This window comes from Anas acuta, chromosome 4 (assembly GCF_963932015.1).
Source record: "Anas acuta chromosome 4, bAnaAcu1.1, whole genome shotgun sequence".
Classification (NCBI taxonomy): Eukaryota; Metazoa; Chordata; class Aves; order Anseriformes; family Anatidae; genus Anas; species Anas acuta.
Window position 1 is genome coordinate 7153589 of NC_088982.1, and position 21545 is coordinate 7175133.

A 21545-nucleotide genomic window follows, 5' to 3' on the forward strand; every position below is an offset into this window, starting at 1 on the left:
GAGTGTAAAATAAAGTAGGATGTCTGTATCATCAAGTTAACCCTTATGTTAAGTGTTTAAGTTTTCCAGGCCGAAGGGTCATCTCCCTTGATTCATCTTTGAATGCCGAGCAATGTCTGTTCTGCAGGTAGTGGATATAAATTTGCTCCTTGCCTTTCATCCATTGTACCTTACAAGGAGAAACTGTACGTTGAGGTGAATAGAATATACATGTGAAGTTCAGAAAAAGCACATAGCTAGTTGTGTTTATTTAAAAAAAAAAAAAGAAAGAGGAAAAAAAATCAGGTTTGGAACATTGCCAAGTGTATTTATTACAGTAATTCATTTAAATTTAGTGCAGTAATATTTAAAGTAAATACGTTCACATCGATGACATCTTTGTGCCTAAAATCTGCCATCAGGGATATTAGTAAGATTATCTGTGTCTTGCACAGGATAGTTTGCTGACTTGCTGCCTGCAATAAATTAGGTTTATATAGCTGAGGCATATATTTGTCTGTTAAAAATGCAACATCTGGAATAACTTAAATGTGTAGTTCAGATTCATTCAAAAATGTGATTGTTGAAGTAAACTGCAATTTAGTAACTGATTTTATGGTGTACGTGAGTTCAAACTATACAACATTGGGGGTGGATGCAGAGGTTTAGTAGCACAAGTTTGATCCCTCTGAGTGATGGGTGGTAATCTGTCAAATGCAGTGGTGAACTAGTGCATGAATGAGTGCTAATGGGAATCTTGTTATATCCCATTTATGATGAAAATCACATTTCTTAAAATTTCATAAAGATGATGACTAGTGATGAGATTTTTTTCTCCGTCTCTAAAGCTTGGCTGTAATCATATATAGGCCTCTGAGCCACAAAGGAATTAAATAATTCAAAACACTACCTAACATATTTCAAGGGGGTCATAGAAACACTGTTTATCACCTCAAAAATAACTTGGACTAGCTGAAAAGCACTGGAAAACCTAAAGGCTTCTCTGTGGAGGGAAAAAGAAACAGGTATTTGGTTTCCATTGAAGTTATCAGACTGTAAAATAACTTTTTGGTTCAGGAATGGATATGGCCACTGCAGCCTTAACCAATGGCTTTGAACAATTTCAGCTTGGCCTGCGTGCAGGGAACAGTCCAGAGAGAAAAATACCTGGTCAGGAAAGGAGGAGAAGGGAGAGGGAGCTGAAGCATATGGGCTGTTGAAGGTAACACTGGAACCGTGACAGTGTCTCAATGACAGCTGCTTTCTTACTTGGTGACAAAAATGAGGGTTTTCCTACTGCTTTTAGGAATGGAAACATCTCAGGATTACTGTTCTGGTATGTTCCTGTCTGAGCGTGGACTCTAAAGAGGATTTCCTGTCACTTGGCTTCTTCATTCTTTATCTTTGCTGGCTTCATCACACCTCGGTCTTCAAACCTGCAAACCTTTCCCCTTATGTTAAGACAAATAAAAGATTGTGTAGGCATTTTACAGAATTTCTTTACTCATTATAACCCATGAGTTAAGAATAAACGAAGTTTGTTTTTTTCCAGGTACAGGAGACATGAGCAATGCTATTTTGTGCTTGCCCCTTTTAAAATTATTTCACCTGTTCCATAATTCTGAAAACATTAAAAATGAAATTCTACCAGGTATTTCTTACTGTGTTACGCAGCTATCAAATCCACTTCTTAGCAGGTAGGGTTTTTTTTGTGCAGGTTGCTGTTGTATTACTTGTGGGAACTGAACAGGGAAGCAGCTTATGTATTTTGGTTGTGGTTTTGGGGTTGGCTTAAAGTTGGTGAGCAGCAATCAGAAGGGGCAGTCCTGTCTCTGTTTCCTCCTATGGTGGTTCCCACTGCCTCCCTTCCACCAGCACCAGAGCGTCTGTTGCTGTAGGGACCTCAACCTGCTGGAACCTAATCCAGAAAAAAAGATTTCTGTACAAGCAGTAAGCCCAGCAGTGGGGCTGTCTCTTTGAATAACTGAATACACTCAGGTAATACACATCTGATTATGAAATTCACTCTTTATTTAGTCAGAGGACTTGGAAATTGATGGAGTGAGATATGATTAGCTCATCTCCCAGTGTGAATAATAAACTGGATGAAAAAAAGCAGCAGAAAATACTGCACTGTTTTTATTTATATAGAGATATATATGTATATAACTGTGCAATAAGATGTAGTGCCTGAGGTGTGTACAGTAACCATGTCTGACAGGTACGTTCCTGTACATCAAAAAGAGGTGTAAATTTTTTAAATAAGTATTACACGAAAACATTCAAGGGATTAATGCACTCTACAGTCACTTTTGATGCTGCATATTAAATATAGTTATCAAATGTAGGTGATCAGTAGAAAATTTTAGGAGACTTTTCTTACATTGGAGAGCTTGATTAGCTTTAATAATGAAAGGTAGCAGACTTCTCTTTTAGCTCTTGTGGAAAGGAAATGTGTTGTTAGACTTGAGGACCTTTGGTACCCCTGAATGTGTTATTTCTTCTGCGGAAAGCTGGGATTATGAAAGAGTTCTTTGCTTTTCTGATATACTTTCTTAAGGCTTAAGAATATTTGTGCAACTGGCTACTGCTGGTTTTGGTGGTTGATAGGAGCCCAAGCAGTGGGGCACAAAGTATTTCTGAGGGTGTAGCTGAAGTAGTAATTGCTAAAGAAGTACTAAACCTGCTTTGCAATATCTTCATGAGGTAACGCTTTTAAATGCAACCATTTTCCAGAGTAACTTTATTGGTTGTTCTTTGTGAAACTATAAATGCACAGGCGTCTATTGGACATACTCATTTCTTCTGAACAAAGATTCATTTTAAACGATTGATTTCAAGAAAAAAACAAGGTTTGTAAAACCCTCGTGCCTTGAGACCTCCTGGTCTTTTCTGAGTCAAGTTTTGTTGCCCTGTATTAAAATCCTTCCAAAGCTTACTTACCTGTTCAGGTTCAGAGACACAGTAGCTCGTATGACAGAGTGGTACGGGTTTTGTGCAATGTGCCTCACTGTTGTTCTTCCAATGGATGTGTCCAAGCTCTGTTTACCACTGGACAGAAAGGAGAAGGCTTTGACACAAGTCCTGAGTTGACCTCAAGCTCGCATCTCTAGGACTGTGACAATAGGTGGATAGTTTTTTATTGCTAAAGGAATTTGCAGCAAAATATGCTGGTTATTAGCATTGTACTTACTCTCTCTTGTCCAGCTCAAGCCCTATTTCTGCTAACTTCTGAAAATGATGAAGTAGTGTGAAAAGTGCACTCCCTAATAGAAGTGAGATTGTCCCGGCAGCCTATGTGCTGCTGAGCAATTATAAATAGAATGAACAGTGATACTTTTACTCGTAAACGTAAAATAGGGTTTGCCTGGATCACATGTCTAATTTGTGGTCATCTAAGTTTGATTTTATGATCAAATTGTGGAGAAGAGAGGAGGGAATGTGCGTGGGAGGTCCTATAAATGTAGCTCATCTAGTAGTTTGTTTTGCTTGTATTGCATTGAGGAAAACTTGAGCACAGTTCTGAAATCTGTCAAGGTGCCAGCATTTATTTACTTTTCACCCTGTGTTGAATAATATAAAAGGAAAGAAAAGGAGGACCTTTGAAATCCTTCTCTGTAAGATACATTGTTTGACTATGCAGTTCCTATTACTGGTACTGAAGAAATTCTTTTTCCCCAGTCAGTGTGTGACTGCATAGAGCATTCCCAAATTTCACAGAAGATGACTGAACTGTGTTTAGTGTTGTGGCTGAATAAAAAATGTATTCACTTAAGGTTGCCCCTTTAGCTGGGTTCTATGGTGATAAATATCCTGGTTCCCTAACCAGAAATCTTCTGCCTCTAGAAAAATATTTAGTTGGCTTTGAGTAGGTGCACATGAGATATTGGCATGGTGGAATAATTTGCAAGATCTTCCAGTGAGGGTATTAGCATATAAATAGCAGATGCAATGACGACCATCACAGCTGAGTACATTTAATTTTTAGTTTATAAGATAGAATGGGTTTTTAAATGCATAGCCATCAAGCCTGGTGAAAGACAAATGAAGTTTAGAGTTCACTTGTCTGAGGATGCCTTACATCATTTTTTTTTAAGAAAGGGAAACAGACGCATAAAACTGAACAAAAGTGATTTCTTGGGTGAAAAGTAATTGAGATTGCAAACCAAGTTAATTAGACCATGCAAAATTTATTTAATGGTCCCAGCTGTAGTTTGCAAGTGGTGTTTTAGTAAGTAGATATGACTTCTTCGTACGCTATCTTTTCTCTTCCTTCTTTTTCTGAAATAATTAGTGAACGCCGTATATCTAGTGCTATAAACTGATTGCATTGTATGTTTCAGTCATTTTATTGCTTGCTTTAATTATGATTGCAGAAGCTCAGGTTTTTAAATCCTCTTAACAGAATGTAGCAGTCAATTTGTATAAGACTGGGAAGAGGACCAAAGGCGTTCCTTTACATCTTTCTAAGTGTTGCATAGTGGGTGGAGGTTTATTTATTTATTTATTTATTTGTATTTATTACAAAATGGGATGGATGAGCAAGGCATTTAACTGGATCTATGGTCGCACTGAGCTACGCTGACAGCTGGAGGCTCTTGGAGTGATGACTCCAAAGCAGAAGATACGATTGCATTTCTGCTGGCATGTTGTATCTGTTTTCAGTATTATTCTTTTTTAAGATGGAGATTGGGAAGGAAACATCTGTTGATTTTCAAGTTTTTTAATGAGTAAGGGAGCAAATGGTTTGATAGCATTTGTCTAGCCAGAGAAGTCAGCACTATTTTAAGGTTTTAATGAAAGTTAGGAGAATTGAGGAGACATTATACTAACTGATTGCAATAAAAACAATGCATGTGTGTTTTCTGTATTTATTTTTCAGTATTCTCATCTGCAAATAAGTACAGACCCAAGATCTGGAACTTGTCTAGCTAAATCCTGTTTCCTTCAACAGTGAGATACCTAGTCTCTTGAGGAGAAAAAAAAAAAAGGATATTTTTGTGGAAGCATGATTCATTTAGTTACAAGTGAATGTCACTGTTGTTGTAGAGCAGATTAACAGTGAACCAGGAAACTTCCCCTTTCCATCGGACTTGATGAGCAGTGGTGGTACAGGTGTCTGGGGTCTCTGTTTGGTCTTCCATTGGATGGCCATCCTCTAGTGGGAAAGAGAAAGTAGTTAATGTTTCTCTAAAACTGCCAAGCCGTGTTGGTGACTTCCCTTGTATCGATTGCAATTTACTAATTCTGCCACTAAAAATATGGTCTTAAATGTTTATTTCTTCTGAGTAACTGTTGATAGTTTTTTTTTGTTTGTTTTGTTTTTTGTTTTTTTAATGATTAAAAAAGTTCACCTGTAGTGGAAAAGTAAATAACAGGTGGCTAAACTTTTATATGACATCAGTAGAGTTTGCTTGGGAACTTTCTTCATGTTTGAAAAGTGGAATTGGAAAAAACAACAACAACAAAACAAACAAACAAACAAAAAACTTTTCTGTCTAATAATGTTGTCCATAAGCTCTCCTCCTTTCTGTGGAAAGGGAATGGAACAAAACAACATAAATTGGATGGCTCTTATAAAGTGTTTTATTTCACTGGAGTGAAATAAATTGAGATATAGCTAGCTACTGCTACTGTGCAACTTGAATTTCTACCAGTGGTGATCTTCATATTTGAGAGCAAGAAGATAACTTATTTATCTTGTTAAAGGTGTTATCAAAATAAAGATTTATGTCTATTTGAAGAAAAAAAAGGGGGCTTAATTCCCGATAGTTAGCTAAGCAGTTAATTTATTTTTTTTTTTACAGGAAATCTAAATTTAATAGAAGACCCCAGTGAAATTCAAGGGTGTGAACAATAAGCATAATATTTTATGAAAATGACCCCCATATTTAATATCTGGCATTATATGTTATGCATTGTAGCACCAAGTCCACATCTACCTTTTAGAAAATTAAAACACATAAATTCTGTTTAGTGTTTGATATGCAGTGCACTAGCTGAAAGCCATAATGCCCCTAAAACCTTGGGTTGCTTTTCACCTTTCATAAATTCCTGGGTAGATTCTATACAAAAAATAATTTTCAGCTCCGTGGCTCATTGTTATTCAAACTTGATTGATCGTCGTCATTTACTCAGTGAGGAAGTTAAGTGCTCCTGTCATTTCCGAAGAGTATAATTGGGACGTTTCACAGGTCAGCGGTAGTGACAGGTTTCCCTTTTGATTAGTGTTAGACTGATAACAAAAATTACAGTTTCCCATGATTAATGTTTTCTATACTACTTGAATGCACAGTTCATGGATTGTACCTAAACAAAGTGAATTTGCATCTGATTATGCCTTTTCTCCGTCAGCCTGGGCACTTGCTTTAAAGTTTCAGACTGTGCAGGTAATACAGTAAAGTTGCTGCTGCTTCAGTTTTCAAGTTGAGGCCTGCTTAATTTTAGTATTTTAATATACAGAGAGCCATGTGCCTCCAGTGGCATGTGAAAAAAAGGAAAGGAAATTTCAGCTAAAGGTAATCATCTGGTTTCTTCGTAGACTTCTCAGATTGCCGCGCACGTGAGTGCTTGTGTTATACCCATTGATACTTCAGGTATAATTTGAAGATTTAAGTTAAATAATCAGTCTGAACTGAGCTTTCTTACCAGTTTGACATTATTCCTCTATTCCTTAAACTTGTTGCTGTTTATTTGTGAACAGACTACTGAGTAAAAGCTATAGAAATACGCTGATCTTACTTACCCTGTTTTATAATGTGAAAGTTAGTCTGCTTTTATGTTATGGAATAAAGCTGTAGACTAAGATCATCCATGGCAAGTTTTAGCTTGGTGTAGTCTTTTTTGGTAGCTAAATGAGAAATGGAGTATGGAAAGTATGACATTGGCCTGCTCCTAGCTGGAGAAATAGGCATGTCTTATGTCCAAATGTAATTCGATTGCCCCTGACAGGTAAAGAGGGGATGACAACACCAGCAGAATTTTGAAATCAAAATATGAACAAACTTCTCTTCAGTCTCTAGCCCTCTGCCATTACACGGAATACAAAACTTTATGGTGTTTTTCTTATAAAGGCCATCAGGAAGGTCTTCTAAAGGTTGCAGTTTAACACAAATAGGCTTCTTTCACATCTAGCGCCTTTGCAAGTTTTAGTGGTAGAGTATTTGACTTGTCATTAGAACTCTGTTTTGATTTCTGCTGTGGAGGTCAGGTTCAGCAGGCATCTCTCTTGGTTGGCCATGCCAGCTGGGGCCTGAAAGCAGGATACTTCCAAATGGGGTTATGCTAGGACTTTATTTTAAAATAAAAACTAATTACACATTCTCTTGCAAGGACGCACTAGTAAAACTACTCAGTTCTTCAAGAAAGTAAAAATATATATAGATAATTTTTTTAACTTGCAGTTACGGTTTTCCTAAAGTCATTTTTTAAACAAAGGGAAGAATCGTACTTTCAACTTGTGCCATCCTTTCAGTCTAAGTGTATATTAATATCAATTAACGTTGCTTATTAGAAATGAGTTTCAATTCAGATTGCAAGTAATACTGACCAAAAAGAAATGCTGTTTTGTTATTTATTTTTAACTATGTTCAATATACCAAGATTGGTTCCTATATTTTTTTTTGGCTTCAGAGTATATGTATGATTTAAAGGAACTCAGCTGTGCAGCTGTGACACACGATTAGAGTAGTGAAATAAATTGGGAAAATTCTGCTGCAGGCAAAACCTGCAGTATCCTCCCATGCTTGTACAATGAGCAGTTGATACGAATATCAACGTAAGTCAGGTGCAGCAGGAGAAGTAAAGACCATAGCTGAAAATACAAAAAATGATGCCATTCCTTATCTATTGCAGTGAAGTTGGGGGGGGGGGGGGGGGGGGGAAATGTAATAGCTCTGTGGTAAGGTTGCTTTTAGTTGATATCCCCTTATTGTTTCATAGACTTATAAAAGTGCATGGAAAACATACAGGAATGTGCTAATCATGTTGTTGTTAAGAATTAAGTGATTCCTGAGATGGACAAACACAACAGAGCATAAACCTTTAGCACTGCTGCCTTTTAGAGTAGTAGGCATTTGCTGTTTTGTAGTTGTGATAGCACAGGCCATGTTTGGGTGGCACAGATTCTTGAAGTTTACGTGTACTATAGCGAAAAGAATTCACTTTCAGGTATGAAACCAGCTTAGAAAACAATGTAGAGGCTTGCTGGCATGTGTACAGTAGTGGCTGGCTGAAATGAAATATGAGAGGTCACTTAGGTTATTAATTGATCCCGTTAATTGGTAAGAACTCCGTTTTTATATTTCAGGTACTCATAGGGGTTCCGTTTTGGAGTGTGATATAGACGAAGTTCACAATTGAAAAATCCTGTTTTGCTGGTCCTGTAGGTAGTAATTTGTGCAGTCTGTTGGCATGAATGGTTAGGTTTTGATGAATTAGGGAAGAAATTAATATGTCAAAGTATTTTTAGTGCTGCTGGGAAGAAACACGGTGAAACGCTGTTGTATGCGGACAGATCTGAATAGTCTTTGATCTGAATATTTTTACTGAATAGTCTTACTTTGATCTGAATATTCCTACTTTAGCCTACTGGTCTATTTTTCCTGTCCTGTTTGCCTGCACTGCTTACGAGCCCTTTAGCTTTTCGATACTACCATGCCACAGACTATTTGGGTGCAGCTGAATGAGTAAAGTCAACCAAAGGAGAAGAGAGAAGGCTGTAATTTGCTCATTAAGTCAAAATCTTGACGTTATTTTAAGATTTTTTTGGTTTTATTTATAGCTTCATGCTTTCTCAGACTTAACCAGGAACATCTGTTGTAATCTTTAAAGAAGCCCTTAGGATAGAGGATGGCTTTAGAGATAAAATGTTAAGCAAAGTTCTAATCTTAGACGAAGATTAAATACATAATTAGGGAAATACTTTTGACACAGAGTGTGAGTAGAGCTATCACGATGTCTGCTAAATATTTGCAGTGTGAAGAGAAATAATAAGCTGTCTTCACATTTAAAAAAAAAAATCTGTAGATGAAAGCCTCAGATGATGATGACGATGATGACGAAGATGAATTTGTGGAGGTCCCTGAGAAGGAAGGTTATGAGCCCCACATTCCAGACCACCTGCGTAAGGAATATGGTGAGTTTGCCCAGCTGTGAAAAGCTTTATCCCTGCATGTTACTGCTGCACTAAAGTAAATAAACAGCCATTATGAAGTAATAAAGTGATCAGTGGTGTGGGTAATCTCTCTGGCTGCTATGAGGAAGTCATTACATAGATAGGGGAGCAGTGATTGGCTCTAGATAAACAAATACTTTCTAGGAGCAAGAGCAACTGAGACTAGAAGCTTATTTCATTCCATCATGTTCCACTGGAGTTTAGAGCCAGAAGCAGCACTGTGTGTGCTTTTAAGTGTGCTAAACGCAGGGAGCAAAGGGATTGCAAAGTGAAGCTATAAACAAGCCTGAATATTAGAAATATTTGTAACAGTCTGGTGAAATGGGGTAAAGTTTTGTCTCAATTAGTAGCATTAAAAGCAGTTGGAGATGTGCAGCTGTTTCCTCCCATGGGGTAGCCAACTTACAGCTCACAAAATAGGCTTTTTTTGTTGTTGGGTGTTGCTATCACAAGATAAGGAAAGGATCTCAACCTTCAAGTACAGAATTATAGCCACTGAGCACATACCAGATGACAAAATATAATCTTGGTCTTGTCTGCTTCCTTTAAATGAAGCAAGCCTTCTTTTAATGCAGTCTAAAGATTTCCTTTTTTTTTTTTTTATTTTTTAAACAAGTATACTTGTATTTCTGTGAAATTGAGAGGGGAGTTTCTGAAGAAAGTTCATCTCAAATAATTAAATCTCTGTGTGTTACTGCTTGTCCTTTGTCCATCTAGCTTATTAAGTGTCTGCAGCTTTGCAGCTCTGTATAGCATTGTATATTTTAAGAGTCAGAAGATTTCAGTTCAGAGGAGAGGAGAGGGTGGCTGCTATTACATAGAAGTTAAAAAATGGTAGACCTTGTAGTAAGTTCCTTGTGCCTACATTTCTCCACAGATGTTTGTGTAAGGCTGCTGCTGTGTTGCCTTTTTTTATCCCATTCATCTTTATGTGTAACTTACCTGTGGTTTGCGTCATAACATTCAGGCTGTAGCTATTATCTCTATGAGCCAAACTCCTCTTTTTTTATAAAACAAAGAGGTGTGCCTGTGTAAACCCAAGATGCTGCTGCTCAGGTGACCTTTTAACTGTCTTCTGCTATCAGTTTTGGCTACAGACAGTGAAAGATGTTTGGCGGTGATAACCTGTATTGGCTGGGGTCAGCTCAGGGACATCTCCTGATCTGCTGGGCCCTGCTAGGGCCTCAGTCTGCCTCAAACGGACTTAACCCGTGAGGACACCTTGGCACCCTTGGACATACTGCACTCCTGTTGGTTTTCCCCACCTGCAATGTCGTTTGGCTTGACTCTTAGCACACACATGGCTTGAAACAGTTGGAGGGCAGGTACTTTGTCCAGCCATAGGCTGGGGAAGGTGAAGTGCAACAGGGAGTATTGAGACAGTGATGAGGTTGGAAAGTGAAATGGGGATGGGGTGTGCTCATTAGTAATGAACACAGAACCGTGGTGAAAGGCTGAGGATACAAGGATACATGGCAACTGAGCAGCTTTTCTTCCTTTGTTCATGGAAAAAATGTTAGATTTTAATAAAATGGTAGAAGTATATGTTGGCTATCCCACCTGCCTCTGTCCTGCAATAAACCCTGAGTAAATTCTAATTATTGCTAATAATGGGACTTGCAAAAAAAAGAATATAATGGAAGAAAAGGAGAGCTGCCTTCTGGGTAGCTGTGAAACGTTTCTTACGCATACATAGCTAACAAGAGCAAAACAAAATGTTGGTGGTGATAGTAAATAAAGGAGCAAATGAGGTTGGTTATTAAGATAGCTATGGTCCTTAATAGTTCTGGGCACTGGAACCTGATTTTTGTGTCATTAACAGGAGCCTGATGAGTCCCGACATGAAATTTCTCTTTATTACTTCTTAACTTCTACTGGAAGTGAAATGTGCTCTTCTCCTTCTCTCCGTTCCCTCTCCTGTCTTTCTCATGGACACACACTGAAAAAATAAAGTATCTTACCACCCTTTGTATGACACTAATACAACACTTAGCTGTTATTTTTAATCCTGATCATGGAAAAGGATAAAAGAGCAAGTCTACGATAACTTAGTCTGATCTACTGTACCAGTAGTACTCCGTCTATTCAAGGATATTTTAAAAATCTCTATGAAATGAATTAAGAAATTCTCATTTTGTTTTTAAACTCTTGCTGATAGGAACGTGCCTTATAGTGAAGAAGCCAATCAAGAAATTACACCTCTCTCATTTTGTATGCATACATTTATGGGAGCTAATGGTCACACTTGGTTGGTCTTTATTTGATGTTTGTTAAAAACAGCATTTTGAAAGAAATGAACTGTTCTTGATATTCCTGAAGGCATTCAGGTTTTCTTGCTGTCATTTAAAGTTACTACCTACACTCCCAGTTCAGGAAAGAGTATCTGTTCAGGCAGTCTTTTTATGCATGTCCTTTCTTCCATCTTTCCAAGAAAGCACTTAACTATCAGTTACTAGTTCAAAATCTGTTTGAGATGCCAGTATGTAAGTGTTGCATAAATCAACTGACTTCTTTGTAATTACTTCAGGTCTGCATGAGTAAAATCAGGAACAGTATTTGCTCTACTGGACTCACTTGTGTATATATTTTTAATGAGCAAAAGCAAAGTAAGCATCCCTTTGGCACATTTTTGTTTAGAAAGGTGAATTACCGTATTGCACGAGAATTTATTGATTTCAAAGTAGCATGTTACCATGGAGAGTTGGCTGTGTTAGATGGCCACCTCTCTAATTAAATATGGTTCTTTATTCCGTGTGCAAGAGCAGTTATCATAGCGGTGACTTTAGATTTATCTTAATGTAATCCTATTGGGTTTTTGCTGCATTTCATTAGTTCACGTTCAGTTCATGAGGAGGCCTAGCTAAGAAAACGAAAATCTGTGCAAGCAGAATATCTTAACTGCAACATTAAACCTTCCATGTAAAATATATTCTCAGTGCTGTGTAGTTGGTGCGAACAATTTAAAGCATTTTTTCTTGTGTTACTTCACCTGAACAAACGAGAAAAAGTGAACAACTTCTCAAATTAACTTTTTATACTAAGCAGGAAAAAAAGATGTAAAACTTGACCATGGAACAGCATTGGAATGTGACATCTAGATTCTTGATATAAAAGTCACTTACTGCCTTTCACTTCTCTTAGGAAAATGGAAGTATCCTACCAACAAGGTGCAACTTTTAAAGCTCAGATGCTGTTTCCAATTAACACATACATCCATTTTTGGTTCTTCTGAGATCTGAAAACTTAGTGAAAAGGAAAAGATAAAGATGGCAGGTTTTGTATGCATATGCATGAAGCCATGTACAAGTATAATAATAACTCTGTGTGTGCATGCATTTGTATGAAGCTGATAATGATTAACCCAAAATTGATGGTGATATTTAATATGTAAGATAAACTGAGCATGGGCACATTTTGGGTGGAGGGAGAATTAAACAAGTCAATTTGAATCTCCATGTGTAAGATGAAATGTAAATTTGTTAAAAGAATTTAGGTGATTAGATAACTGAAGTGTGAAGATATAACCCATTAGGGGTGTCATGCCAAATTAGCATTACCAGACTTTTAATGACCTCCCATTTGTATAATCCTTATTTACACTTGCACCTGATGTCTGCAACAGACGAGCCCAGCCGTCCTGTGGTACCACAGAGCCATCGTAAATGCAGTTCGTTGTTAAAGAGAGGTGCTGGGCTGAAAAAGAAACGGCACTGTGAAGATAATTTTCATAGGATCACTCCAGTTCTTTCAGTGCTTTGCACCAATGTTGCTTATTTCTATTGAAGAGTAACCTCCCCTTGTACGGTCAGTATGCTAACTGCTTAAAAATTGAGGTGTTATTTATTTAAAAGCAAGCTTTGGGGAGAGAGGAAGTACTATTAAAGAACATAAAGCATTATTTCCACTTGAGATTTCCCACATTCCAGCCTTTGCTCATCAGCTGTCCGTTGCATTGGCTTAAAGCCTGAAGGGCAAGAATGAAACTGTGCCTTATGACATGGTTCTTGTGCCAAAGAGAGAATTTGGAGCTGACACCAGGAGAAGAGATTCCTTCCTGCCCTGACATTGCTGTAGCTGAGCTCTGAACAACGTGGGGAAGTGATCAGGTTTGAGAGAGGTGCTTTTCCAGGTGAAGACAGAGCAATCTCTGGTCTAGTCCAAAGCACCTCCTCAAGCAGCTGCCCTCTTCTGCTGCTGGTGCCTTTGAGAGGGCCATGGAGTCTGGGGAGCTGTTCCACTCAGGGAATGTAGGGGCCTTTGTTACCTCTCCTGACACCGCTGATTGTATTGCATAGATCTCTGCTGCAGAGAGAGCTCAGGCACCTGTGTCTAATGGTTAAATGTGGGTGTTTGTCTAAAAGTTGAATCCCACTCTAATTAAGTAATATCAAGGTACTAATAGGTTTTCTTGTGACTCGTAATTCTTGCCTGGGTCTCAGTGCATGCATCCACAAATTTATTTATGTGATACCACTTTGAGGCACAGGGAAGTGGTATTGTCATTTCACAAGTGGTGACATGGGCAAGCCATCTGATTTGGGAATATTATGGAAACAGTCAACTGGTTATAAAGTTTCAACCTTTACTCAGAATTATGTGGGAAAGGACTGTTCAATCAAGAACATAAACTGTTATTTCAAATCTTGTTCATCAGATTATTTTTCTTGTATTTAAGCCTCATACTAAAATGTTTTTAGGTCCCTGATAACCACTTTTGTGGCTCACATTGTGTCTTAAAATCTGTTTGGGCTTTTTTCATATCAAGATCAATGCTGCAGTTCTAAAATCCCAGGGGTTAGTTCCATCCATTTCAGAAATTCTTCCCTCTTCGCATCACAGACCGATGTGCTTTTGTGGGTTAGATGTCCCCAAACTGCCTTTCCTAATCTGATGGTGTCTGGGTCATGTCTTTTTTGTGCGTTAAGTACCTTTCTTTTCTTGTATGAAATGTCATAGCAACACAGGAAAGAAGGCTTGTGTCCCAACTTAACAAATACATACGCAAAACCAGACTATTTCCTTAGTAGAGAATTCACCACTTGTGTTTACAACGAGAGAACCTGGAATATTTCAGACTATACAAGGTATTCTAGCGCAGCTCTCTGAGCATTTTAGAAACATGGATAAACTCACAGTTGTAGCCACTCATCAAAGGAGTGGGATTTTTACAGCTTTGGCATTTTCTCTAACCATTAACAGCCTGTACTGGGAATAACAACAACAAAATATGTGTGTGTGTGTTTATATATACATAAATAAATAAATAAATAAATAAATATATACACACATACTGTATAGACTAACAGATTGCATTTCTACAGTCTGTTGATTTTCCAGTTAGGTATTTCTCTATCCCATGTTTTTTAATGGTATGCATGAAAATCTGGAAATCACAGGGAGAAAGCACAAACTCTATGCGATTTGTGTTGAGCACATCTCTAATTACAGCATCTAAACTTGTCTGAATACTTAGTGAAAGACTTGTTTTCCGTACTTACTAGTCTTTCAGGAAAATAAATAATAATTGTTTAGTTTTCTGTTATTAGGACTGATTATGGTTCCCTGGTGGTAGGCATATTTGCAAAACTTACTGAAATCATTTTGAAATGGCTTTTGAAATGGTTCATTTTACATCAAGCCTAGGCCTCCACAGGAGAGAGCTTGTTTTTCTTGGTAAGACTTAACTCAAGGATGAGTCAGTGCAAGTAAGGGAACACTGATGTGGATTTGGTACAGCAGCTTTTGTTGCCAACAGGTTGCTGTGTTTCATACAAAATGAAAGATGAGTTTATTCGGGGAGAGATGTATGTCTGAAGAGCAGCTTAGCAAGTTGTTTCCATTAGCTACAGGCCAAAAAATGTGCATCACTGAAACTAACCAAATGATTGTGTCCTACCTCAACTGTAATGAAATGTTTTTGATGGTGTTAGTATTTGGGAATGAAGTTGCTGAGGTGCTACTTGACTGTTGAATCACTAAGTAGACACACATGTGATGGATAAATGGAAATTAAAAATTACACTTAAGCTTTTCTTTAAATTAGAAGAAATGAAGCGATGGTTTCTCAGTTTTTCCAGGTTCTGCTGTAAAAGCCTAATGGCTTTTTAGTCTGGTTTGATTTGTCTGTTCTCCATACCTTGGGAACTTCCTGAGGGAATTCTTGCTACAGGTGAGTAACATGGAGAACAGTGCTGCATGGAGAAACAGCTTAGCAGGCACCAAGGGGAAGACAAACCAAAAGGCTTCAGTGTGTATGGAACACAGTTGTTTGGAACTGAATTTGAAACATGGAACCGTGCTATCATTATTAATGCATTGTGTTCTTTCCTGTTAGGCTAAACAAGGACTTGTGGGTATTACTTGACTTTTTAATGGAAAAAACTCAAATCAGGCTTTGTAGGAGGAAGAACAAACAGAATTAGTTACCTTCAGCTTTTGGTAATCTGTGAAATTTGGATCCCCTTTCCCAAATTCTAGAAAAAGCAGTTCACGTAGAGTTGTGTTTCTTTCCCTAGATGGGAGCCTGCTATTTAGAATAAGATTTATATTAATATTGCTAGAAGTGCTGTAATATAAATCAGAAAAAGTTGTTACATGATTGGAATAGCATGCATTGTTTTACCATAGATGTGTAGATAACAGATATCAGCACTGAAGTTAGGACCCTGGTCCTGATCTGCTATAATTGGATATGTGACATATAGTCTGAATGTTTCTTAGCGTTTACAACATTAGAAGTATTTAATTACAATGTTACAGGTGAGATTACCTCATTATATTAATATTTTGAATATATCTGTATATAGACAAACATTCTATATAGCTACGCTTAGGACAACAATTGAGTAAAATTTTGATAATACAGTATTTGAAATGAAGATAATTGCATATTTATGGAAAAAACATTCCAATAAACTACTTCTACATCCATGTAGAAGTATCGATTGTAGATGTTTCTTCTGATGCATCCTAATCAGTAGATTCTGCAAGCCCTTCCTCACTTTCAAGCAAGGTCCTTCTATGTAAATAAGTTTCACAGGAAATCTGACAGGACACAGCATCCATGGGATGCCTTCTGAAGTTAGAAATTAATGACTGTACAGGATGCTGATTGTACTTCTGAGTTGTTTGTGATATTAGTGTACCTGGCAGGAACTGAGCAATGGCCAGGGATTGTAAAAGAATAAGTAAGAAGCCTGAAAGATCAGGGTGTGAGGAATAGAAAGATTTTAACCTAAATACTGCTACTTTGATTTATTCTAATTCTTAATTATGATTTCAAAACATCTGTAATAAGGGTTAATTAATGACAATTATCATTGTAACAAATTAGCATGATCTATGATTCCAGTAAGCCAAACAAATACTTTAAATACTTAAACACTTTATGTAATGTTAATGAATTTTGTGGTTAACTAACTTATCTTTTTTTCTTTGAATGATTTGAATTTCCAAATTTGAACTAACAAAGTAGAACTCGAAAATTTCTCAATAAATGTAAATGAATGTTCATGCATTAAAAGGCAGTTGTGGGCATTTCTTTTGGTTGTTTAAAATCTTAGATTATAAAGTCTTGACAACTGTTTGAAAGCAGTTTAATTTATGTAGAAACAGTAATGTGCAGCTGACCATGTGGTAAGTTGCCTTGGGTTGTGTGCACGGCTCCCCTGTGTTGTGAGACTTCTGCTGAAACCACCTCTGGCATTTCAGCATCCTCCCCCAGCAGCAGCAGTTTGATTGGTGGCATTCAAGGGTAAGATAAGAAACTGTATCTGTTACTCGATTTTCAAATTAAGGAGGAAGTTTCCTACCACAAAAAAAAAATAATAAAAAAAAAATGTTGTAACCTGTTCATCCCCGTATGAAGACTTTTTAGAGTTTGCTTATAGCATCTAGTAATAAGAAATTTCTCATTCTTCCAATTAAAAAAACAACTGAATATTCCTCTAATTTGTAATGGTTTCATAATGATCAGCTGTCTGTCAGGGGTGACTTACATAATTCAAAATTTCATCTCTTATGGATAGCAGAACCAGAAATAATGCCATCTTCCTACCACGTCATCACCGATGATAATTGTGTTTACACACATGGTTGTGCTTGGGGAGAGATAGCAAAACTGGCCTGAAACACTGAAGCTGTTTGGAAGCTCTGCCCCAGATGTTGCCCTAAACTCTCTGGTCTGTAAGTCCATGTAAAGTAAGCTTTGCAAAGTTACTTAACGGGAAAGCTTTCTGTGGCTCTTGAATAAAATGCATTCTGATTTTTTCATTATGAGCACAGTAGAGAGTAAGTGCATAAATATTGTACCTCAACGGCTAGATATTCTTGACAGTTTTGGAGTTTTTCTGTACTAATACAAATTGCATGCATTCGGCTTGACTAAGATTCAACGAATGGAAAGCAGAAATTGTGTTTTTTAAGGAAAGTTGAAGTCGGTAGCACTTGTTTATATTCTATCTCCGTTTTTTCAATTAAACTTAAGTGAATCTGAAGTAGCTAGATTTCGTCTAAATCCACACAGCTGAGGAAACCTGTGCTCGCTCTTTCTCTGAATTTTCACTGAGGGGCTTTTATCTCCCCCTAATCCCACCGTTTCTGTCAGGACATAATCTCTTTCTCAAATTTACATTTTAATTACAAGGCCAGCTGAACTAGCTAAAATCAATAATGTCAGCATTCAGCAGCCTAACTTCAGCTGAAACCCCAGCCTCTCTCTTTCCTTCTATCGATTTGTCTTGTGAACACGATCTACTTTATTGCTTCAGGCAAATAGGTGCCATTTGGTCAATTTAAACAAAAAAGGGGATTTGAACATTTTTATGATTCTTTCTAACAGCTGCTATTGGAACAATTTGAGCCCAGGTACTGTACTCGCATTAAAGAAAACGCACAGAGCAGCAGAATTCTTAAGAGGAATTTTACTTTGAAAACCACACTTAATCCCACCTGTGTCTTAAAAAACAAAACAAAACCCACCCTGACATTGGATGCCATTCTGATAGCCGTGTCTGTGTGGTGACTCTATCTGGTTAGCAAGAACTAATTTTATAAACAGAGACTTTAAAAAAAAAAAACAACACAGACAGTAGAGGTGATGTAGCAAGGTATTTACTTTTAGCCATTTTTCTGTTAATGGTTTAAAATAAGAAATCAATGGAAAAAATAGTTTTTCTTGTAACTCTTAAGAATTCCTGTATTGATCTTTTGAATGTGATTTTATCTATCTAAATGTCACATTGTCCGTTTATCTCGTTTCTGTGTTGCTGAGTGCTTGTCTATGCTGTGCTCCTCCTCTCTCCCCCCAAACAAAATCAGTGTAGTGTATGAGCAATCATGCTTTCCATAAACATTATAGAATATTTTTTTTAATAAAACGAGGATTTTCTGAGAATTTTTGTCACATATGCACATATTCTCTCTGAAGGAGTGATGAAGGTGTGGTGAGAGATGTATAGCTGCTTTTTTTTTTTTAATTATTTAAAGGCAATTTGCAAAAGGTACACAACGCAAGTGCTCTCAAAACATTTGCTTTGAACAGCTCTTTTCAGAAAGGTATTATTGTTTTTAAAAACAGAACAAAAAACATTTAAATGCTAAATGTTTAATATGCAAATACAGTCCAAGCATTACAGGTACGGTATGTCACATTTTTCTCAGCTAACCTTGTTGTCGCCAAAGGCTCTGTTTGCTTGTAACTATTCCTAACATAAAAGGAAGCTTGCCCATCTAAATCCTGATGCTTTGAATTTATAACAAAATACTTCAAGTTAATTCTGTTTCACTTCTGTTTCACAGAGCACCTTAGAAGGGCTTCTTCCCTTTCTATGGAAACGAAAGAAGCTGAGGTGCAGTCCCGCTTACCATAGATAAATTCAGAGTTATTCCCTTCAGTGAATTACTAACTACTGTTACAAAACACTTTTATGGGGACACCGTTATACCTCCTGAATGGCAAGTCCACAGCTGAATAAATTACATGAGATCATTTATTTTGCTGTTTATCCTAGATATTCCTCTGCTTATGCTATTATCTTAGATATTAGATATATCTAATATCCTAGATATTCCTCTGCTATTATGCTTAATTATAATTTGTTATTACTGGTCCTTCTGCTAATTTTGAGGCTGTTTTCTAATGTATCGATTACTCTTTTAAATGATTTAAAAAAAAAGAAAAAACAACGCGATGTTCTTCAAAGGCTTGTTGACTTTAGGAATCGAAGTTAGACAACAAGGTGAATGTGACGTTCTCACTTTGATTAGAGAAGATGATGTGGGCATAGCTGAGTAAGAGTCTCTGTGAGTTCTTATTGACTGCTGGGTGGCTAGTGCTCTTTTATCCTCTTCTCTGAGTCCTGCTTGCTTCTTTCTCTTGTCTTGAAAGGAAAGGTAAGCCATCTGCCACAGTTGTTACTGACCTCTGCCCTGCATCACCTGTTCTTAAAACGTTTTCCTTTGTTGTGACTAGCATAAACCATACTGGGGAGAGACGTTTGTGGTCAGTGGTCTTAGAAGAGCCCTCACCTTGAGAGTATTCTGCGTCTGTCTTCTTTCTGGAATCAGTTGTATTCAGAAGATCTGGGAACGACTGAAGTGAGCATTTGCTGTATACAGCAAAGTTGAAAGGCTACACATATGCAAGCCAGATCCAGTTGGATGTCTTCTTCTCTTTACCCCCTCTTTATTAGGAGCTTCAGCTTTGTGGAGGTTGAATTGGAATTGTTGGCTCCCTGCAGAGAGAGGATGTCCATGGGCCGTGTAAATCAGGGAGCTGACAAGGCTTCCTTCTATGCCCTGAGCTTGGAGCCTTCAGAAAGGAGGAGGAGATGTCATTCCCTGCATAAGGACACACCTCCTGATTTAGGTACTTGGAAAGTATCAGCTCATTTTTACCTAGGGGGAAGATCTAGAAGGTCACCAGCTCACCAGTGTAACCTGTAGCTGGAGTCAGGCAATGCCATCTGCATTGTTGTACCCCACAGATTATAGGGAATGTGTGGTGCAGATGAATCCAGGTCAGAATGGTGCACGTGAATTGGGATTGGCAGACCTTGTAAGGTGGAAAGAGTGGGGTCAGGGCTGGGAAGATAGATGTTGTGTTCAGTGTTTCTTGTGTGTGGGCAGTGTTTGATGCACTGCTTGCATTGTAAGAGCTCCCAGTGCGGGTGCAGATGGCGTGTGGCAGCCTGGGAGGCTTGCCCAGGACATAAAGGACAATTTCCGACCCTGTGCTGTCATCACACTCGAGGCTCATTGAAGACTTTTGTCTGATGGTTTCTATTTGCAGAACAGAATTTGCTGCAGAACAGAATTTGCTGCCTGTGTTTTGCAGATGTTTAGATTTCTGCTTGTCCTCAAAAGCTTGCTATGTTTTAAATGTATATGATTTAGTCTTTAGTTATGAAATGCTTCGTTAGTGACTTAAATAAAGTACAGAGTGCGCTCAATGAGAACTTTGTAGATATCAAAGAAGGGAAAGACAGCATGCAATAGACCTTAGATATCTTCTGGGACATATTTTGATGTACGTCTATATGGTCTCTATAAAATCATGTTGATCTAATTTTATCTTTGTAAATATTTTTGCACCAGAGCTACCTGCCACTGCTGGTCCTGCAATTTGTCACTTAGTGGTCAGGTCACAGATACCACATCAACTTTTCTGGTTGATATCTTGTGATACAATTAATAACTAACAAAACAAATTATCCAAACAAGAATACGTCAGGATACAGCTTCAGGGTTTGGGGACTCTTGCTTCAGGATTGTCTAGAAGGGGGCAAGAGATGGAAGGAAAGTCCCAATTTAATAACAGCTAAAACATGTCAGGTAAACACAGGTTGCTTTTGGTAAGAAAGCTGAGAATATTTGCTGAAAATTTTAGTCGTGTGAAATTGTGATTTTTTTTGTTGATATTTTTTGGGTGCGTGGCATTTCAACCAATTCTTTAATGAAAAAGCTTTTTGGAGGAGAAGATGCTATTATGTCTGTGGGGGATCGCGTCTCTCCCATTTTAGCTGTCGTTGGCTGAAAAGTTCTTGTAACTACTGCCAGCTAATGGAGTTCTCCAGCTCAGCTGGTAGAGGCATGTGCTGTCTGACTGCTTGGTCTATCTAATTGCATCATTACAGTCCATGCTGACGGTCTAATCAAGCTGTATAAATTAATTAACTTGGCCCACCACTGAGCTGCTGCTGCTGTACTTCTGTGCCTGGTACTGCCTTGCACTGTGGGCTTGTTCCTCAGGTGTCATTCCCTGAGGACATCACCCATTCACCCATTTACTGTCTCTTCAGAGTTCCCTGTGGCTACACCACTGTGGTGCTCGGATATTTTATCTTGGTGAATTGTATGTTTTACTGTCTGAAAGAAGAATGTTCTGTTTATG

General features: G+C 37.8%; 1 protein-coding gene across 1 annotated transcript in view; it reads left to right on the forward strand.

Moving 5' to 3' along the window:
* UVSSA (UV stimulated scaffold protein A) overlaps positions 1-21545 on the forward strand; it is a 51469-nt gene that overhangs the window by 14358 nt on the left and 15566 nt on the right. Inside the window, exon 7 of the mRNA XM_068679662.1 lies at positions 9007-9115. Coding sequence (XP_068535763.1) covers positions 9007-9115 — 109 coding nt within the window. The remainder of the gene's footprint in view (positions 1-9006; positions 9116-21545) is intronic.